The sequence below is a fragment of the Rosa chinensis genome, chromosome 3, assembly GCF_002994745.2.
Source record: "Rosa chinensis cultivar Old Blush chromosome 3, RchiOBHm-V2, whole genome shotgun sequence".
In the NCBI taxonomy this organism is placed as follows: Eukaryota; Viridiplantae; Streptophyta; class Magnoliopsida; order Rosales; family Rosaceae; genus Rosa; species Rosa chinensis.
In genome coordinates, this window is record NC_037090.1 from 2,314,506 (window position 1) to 2,320,843 (window position 6,338).

The following is a 6,338-nucleotide window of genomic DNA, read 5'->3' on the forward strand; positions in this document are numbered from 1 at the left end:
TTAGTGTCAAAGCCCAAGCAAGACTCTTGGGGCTTGTAAAAGTGGGTAATAAAGAGCACGTTAAATCCCTTATTCTAAAATTGTGTTTTCTTTTTTAGAGAGTAAATTAAAGTTTAGAATACTCATCCAATCTTTGATTTGACAATCTTCATTTTAATATTTTTTACTAGTTCTCGCTACATCCAACTTTAAAGCAACGTTGGTCTAAGCCAGCCTCACTACAACCAGCCACAAGTCAACCAAACCTATGGTTTGCTCATGCATTTGATTTACCATTTAGAAATTAAAATGAGGTTTAAGAAAACACAAATCAAAATATGATGTACTAACCTATTGTCCTATTGACACCTAAAAATGTCACCCACTCAATTTAATGGAATCTAATAAAATCGTTATGCAAAATTGTACAATGACGTGTGCGCAAATAATTTGAATAACGATATTAAGAAATTAATGATGAAGTTTTAAAATCTCAATATTTGTGTTTGCAAAATACTGATTGGATTGCAAATCTCCAGTGTTATGCTGCTATTCAAGCAATAACGATCTAAGCCAACCTCGTTGTCAACCATATCTCATTTACCATTTAGAAATCTTAATCTATAAATGAGATTAAAAAAAAAAAATTAGCCCACCATACATTTACATATGTCAGTGAAAATCGAACACATGACCTTTATAATGTTAGAATTATAACTTACTAAATTCTCAAAGCTCACTAGCAATCTATAAATGAGATTCACAAAAGCACAAATCAAAACATGATGTATTAACCTATTGACATTCAAGAATGTCAGCCCACTCAATTCAATGCAATCTAATCAAATTGTTATGCAAAATTGGACAATGACTTAAGTGTTCGCGGACAACTTCAATAACAATATTATGAAATTAAGGACGATATTTGCAAATCCCAAGCTCTGTGTTTGCAAAATACTGATTGACCAACAAATCCCCAATTTTATGCTGCAAATCGATCAAGCAATGGAAATGGTATAGAAAGTAAACATTAAACTAAATGTTTGACTAATTAGTTTAATGCATGCATATGCATCGCTAGGAATCCGTGAAAGGGTAAATTAGTTGCTCGAATCCCTAGTTTCATGCCTGCGGTGATCTTTACAGATACACAAAGCGAAAGCAGATACCAGTCACACTACCTTGTCCGCCATTTCTGCAATAATATAAGCTGCTCTTATATGCATGCATTTTCAGGTCCATTCCTTCTCCACTGTTTTTATGGTATATATATATATACATATTTTATCTAGAGCGGAGCTCCGCTTTGAAATTAACGTGTGAAATTTGAGTTTTTGGTCACTTTTCGGTCGCATATCCACATTTCAACCATTCAGTTTTTAGGTGCTAATGTATAGATCATCTCTGCAAATTTTCAGCCAAATTGATGATCGTTAAGGTATCTAACTCGCGTAAACCAATAGACGGACTTAATCTGTCAACCTGAACCGTACTAGCTTTAAGACAGTTATCAATGTCTTAACGATCATCAATTTGGCCGAAAATTTGCATAGATGATCTATACACTAGTACCTAAAAATGGAACGGTCAAGATGTGGATATGCGACCGAAAAGCTAAAAGGTTTAGAAACAAGTGTTGAGATTACCACGAATGGTACGAAGGATATCACTGCGGAGCTGCAGAACCCGATTCTGCGATTGAGATGCATATCTCCTAGCCAAGGTCCTCCAGGTGAAAAAGGCAGAAGTGGAACGGACAACTGTTGCAAGGACAGAGGGTGTGAGAGACCCATTGATCCAACTGAGCACAGTCTGCTCTTGAGCAATCCAATTTTCTTAGCTGAGATTGACAGTGTCTAAGAGATTGCCATCACTATCATCAAGGAAACATGGAGGGCAAGGATTAGTGCCATCCACAATGCCTATGTGTTTGCGACCCTTGAGAATAGGAGTGATCTGAGCCAACCACAGAGGATAGTTGGTTCTATATAACCGGATCGATAGAAAATGAGATACGTTGCTAGAAGAAAAATCATTTCCAGCATTAGAGGACTGTGAGGCATTGACAGAATGATTATTGTTGGGGGTGAGGGTTTGGGAGGAGGTGGTGGAGGAGATAGTAGAGGAGGAGGTTGAACTGGTAGTGGTCATTGGTAAAAAAAAAAAAAATGAGTTTGTCGTTAGACACTACAAGCTCTTGATACTATAAAAGGTTTAGAAACAAGGGATGGAAATGTAGTATTGAGCACACCGTAATTGATGGCCAATACCATGTATTTATATTCAACAGAACACTAGTGATCACTACTAGTTGTTACAAAATGATAGAGTAGAACTCTATTAGATTTACATATACAATTGATAAGCATGATAATTATACAAATAAATGTTGCAACAGATTGCTCACATGTTGTTGATGGACATTAGAAGAAGGACACTACAAGCTCTTGATACTATAAAAGGTTTAGAAACAAGGGATGGAAATGTAGTATTGAGCACACCGTAATTGATGGCCAATACCATGTATTTATATTCAACAGAACACTAGTGATCACTACTAGTTGTTACAAAATGATAGAGTAGAACTCTATTAGATTTACATATACAATTGATAAGCATGATAATTATACAAATAAATGTTGCAACAGATTGCTCACATGTTGTTGATGGACATTAGAAGAAGGTGGGATAAGGTTAGGAGACTTGAGAGATAGAGTGACATGCATGCATGCATACGTGAAGAGTGCAAAAATTCTTTTGGTTTATCAAAAGCGACCCAAAACTCAAACTTCACACGTTAATTTCAAAGCGGAACTCCACTCTAGATAGAATCTGTGTGTGTCTATATATATATATATATATATATATATATATATAAATTCGATTTTTATAAATACCAAAACGATTTGGACCACCAGCATGTAGAGACATATTCTCATTCGTAATTGAGTCGACACCTTTCAGCTGGATGCGCATAGCTGTCTAACTAATTGAAATCACTGGCATCAATAATCGATGAATAATGAGGTTGATGACGAATGCTCCCCTCCCCAGAAATCTCCACATGGCCATGCCTTCCACGTTATCACATCGGTTCATGGAACTTATTCGTTTTTCTTCTCTGCCGATAAAAATATTATGTACGATCGAATTAATAGTTAATATGTTATATTGTTGGACTATGAAAGGAAAATTCATATTCAAATACATGTTCAAATGAAAGGTTCATATCCAAAGTTGAACGACAAACATAACATAACATTTCAGGTCTGACTAGATGAGAACATTTTCGGTGAGTTATTGATCCAACAAACTATCACGATCTCATATATGTTATTGGTTTTGATATAACAAAATGAGAGTAATGCAAAGAATCTCATCATATACAAGACGTACATGAGGTACATGTATGCCACTAAAAAAAAATTGGGGGAGAACAAAAACACTCTTTGACAAGTAATATTATTATTAAACAGGCTGCTGTAGACAATAATTAGAAGTTGCACATGAGCAAGATAATATGAACAGATCTATAATATTATTTGCTTCTTGTCCCTAACAAATCTCCGAATATATTCTTACATAAAACTTTAAAATCATTAGAGCACCAAACAAAAAAAAACATGGTACAGAGAGTCACAGACACAGCCAAACTTCGTGCTCCATTTTCGTGTAGAGCCGGTCTGCAAATTTTTCATTTGATTGTGTCATTCCAGAAAATCAACCAAGCAGACGAAGCGAGCAGCTTCATCTTCAACTTCTGTTCTTGAACTTCTCCACGGCTCTCGGCGCTGCAAATAGAAATTTAAACAATTAGCTTATGAAAAAAAAAAATTTCAAGGGAATTATTCTGTGTCACTGTTAATCTAAAGTACTAACCAAGTCCAATTGCCTCGGATCCCTTCATTATCCGCAAGCGTTTGCATGAATCGACGAACATCCTGTGGTAGATATCAAAAACAATATTAGCGATATTGTTCATTTGATTGAAGTTTTGAAGCTTAGTTAAGTAATTCCACGAGAACTTACTCCCATGGTACATCTCCCACAAGCATCCAATCTTCATCTTTGTCTTCATAAGTAGGCACATACTCAGAACCATTTAGAAGGTCTATCAGTTTGCTCTCGTTCATGAAATCCTTCATTCCTTGTGACCCACAGTTACCTTCATTCATGTAAACATAAAAAAATAAAATTACCACTTGTAAACAAAGAAAGGATGACGTTGGGTGAAAGGTTATGTATAGGTAAAATCTTAGAATTACCAATAGTGAAGGAGCTAAACATTTTGCCTAGAGCAGTAGAAAGCTCTTGGTAGCTTTGGTACAACTTCAAGTCGACTTTGCGCAAATATGGGGCTCCATCCATGCTCACTTTAACAAACGCTGCACTAGTACTAGTGCTGCCGGTCTTTTCAGCCTGATCCTGATCTGTGCTTTTCTTTTGGACGCTCACGATTTTCTTTCGGAAGGATCGGACGGGTGGCCAACCCACAACTTGAGCCCTGTCATAACACAGTGTAAATCCAATCAGTCAAGTGTTGTTAGGTAATAAGTCGTTTTATGATTAGATACCCACTTTCTTGACTAATCTTCTTTAGCTTTTAGTGCGTTGTCCGTAATTCATTGTTTGATAGTCGAGGAAAAAGCAAATCAGATTAATAAGATTCCATATGTTTTGTTCTTTTCCTTATTCTTCCCGACCAGTTATTACCACGTCCCAAGCCAAACATGCACTCGAATATGCCTAATTGAGTGAATTAATTTAGACCTTACAAACAGAAATAGAGAATCTCGCCAATAATAACATCTGATGGGGCTTCTACCCCCCTTCAAAAAAGAAGAGAAAAAAAAACACAAATAGAGAAAAGGAAAATTAGATTCCTGTTCTCTTGTTACCATGTAGAAAGAAGAGGATCGAAACTCTAATAATAGAACTACACAGGTCTATTGTATGAATTGTAGTTCAATAGCTTTCGTCAAAGGATGCAGAAATCTACACCCTTTTTAAAACCCTTCAGGGCTTGAAGAGAGGTGTCCGGAAAACTATTTTGATTTCAGTAATTAGTCCATCCTATGAAGTATGGAGCATATGCATGTGTTAAAAAAATTGGTTATGTGGCTAGATTTAGCCTAATATTAACATTAATCCGAGTTCGTCATCCTCGATAAAATACATCGAACAAAATGATACATATCGACGTCGGATTCCAGTATTTAGGTCCATAGGATTATGGAGCGCGTGTTAGAAAACAAGTAGTTATGTTGTTGATTTTACCTTAAGCCTAAGCTCTTAACTCAAATCTTAATAAAAAGGCATCAAACTAAATGATTCTTAGCAAAACGCAAACCTTCTTTGGTTGGTGATTACCTTTTCGGTTGTAATTCAAAAGAGTTCATCTAAGACCACCAAAAAAAACAAGAAACAAAAAAAAAAACTTACTTTGCACGTGGAGCAGGAGCAGCAGAAGCATCCTCCTTCTCCTTTTTGATCTCCAGCTGACCATCTCCAGCTGACCGATGCTCATCATCATTTACCGACGAGAAGTTGAGCTTCAAATCAACCGTTTCCAAAAACCCTCTCTTCCCATTACCGCTCTTCACGCCTTGGTCGCCGTCTTTCAGCGGACCCGGCAACCCTAGACGCAGCTCCGTCTCTTCGAAGTTTATCAAGCTGTACTTCCGATCCTCCTCCGTAACACCACCACCCATAGCAGCAGTACTGGTCATTGAAATTACAAATATATCCTCGTCCTCCTTCACCAGAACGCTTGGAGTTCGAGTTCTGTAGCTTTCTGGTTTTCTTTGTGTGCTGGGGAAGAGGGTGCAAAGAGTGAAAAAACGTGTGACTTTGGAAGAAGGCAAAAGTAGGTCGGAGGTGGGCTGATAAATGGTTTGGAAATGGAATCTTTTTGGGGTTTGGAGGGCTCCGATGTGGCCACGTGGTTGGAGCCGTTAGCTGGATCGGCCTCCGCTTGTCGGAGAAGTGATGTCACCAATGATGTCAGGTTCGGAATGATTGTAGGTGAGGCAAGTGGACATAGGACACAACTTGGCTCTGTTTGCCTTTTTATTTGTTTCCTTGGCTTACCAATTATTATTCCTTAAGTCTAAATTTTAGAATTAATTACGATTCCATAAATTATTCCCATTTCCCAAGTTTAATCCCTTTCTAAAATATTCTACTTTTCCATTGCCAAACTTCACTAATTATTATAAATTGTTGTCACTTTTTTCTTTTTGGAGACCAACGTTGATGCCTGGATGGACAAGCTTTTGTGTACCAAAAAAACTGGCGCCGTACTTTATTATGATTCGATTATAGTTAATTATTTGAAGAAATTAATATGTTACATATTG

The 6,338-nt window shown here is 36.9% G+C and overlaps 1 protein-coding gene across 1 annotated transcript; it reads right to left on the bottom strand.

Annotated features, from left to right (window-relative positions):
- Positions 1-3,427: 3,427 nt before the first annotated feature.
- On the bottom strand, positions 3,428-5,936 carry LOC112193144 (auxin-responsive protein IAA16). Its single transcript, XM_024333191.2, has 5 exons — positions 5,422-5,936; positions 4,245-4,483; positions 4,009-4,144; positions 3,859-3,920; positions 3,428-3,770 (listed from the first exon to the last, which is right to left on the bottom strand). The coding sequence occupies exons 1-5, from the start codon at positions 5,706-5,708 to the stop codon at positions 3,733-3,735; spliced, it is 762 nt and encodes a 253-aa protein (XP_024188959.1). The 5' UTR covers positions 5,709-5,936; the 3' UTR covers positions 3,428-3,732.
- Positions 5,937-6,338: the final 402 nt, after the last annotated feature.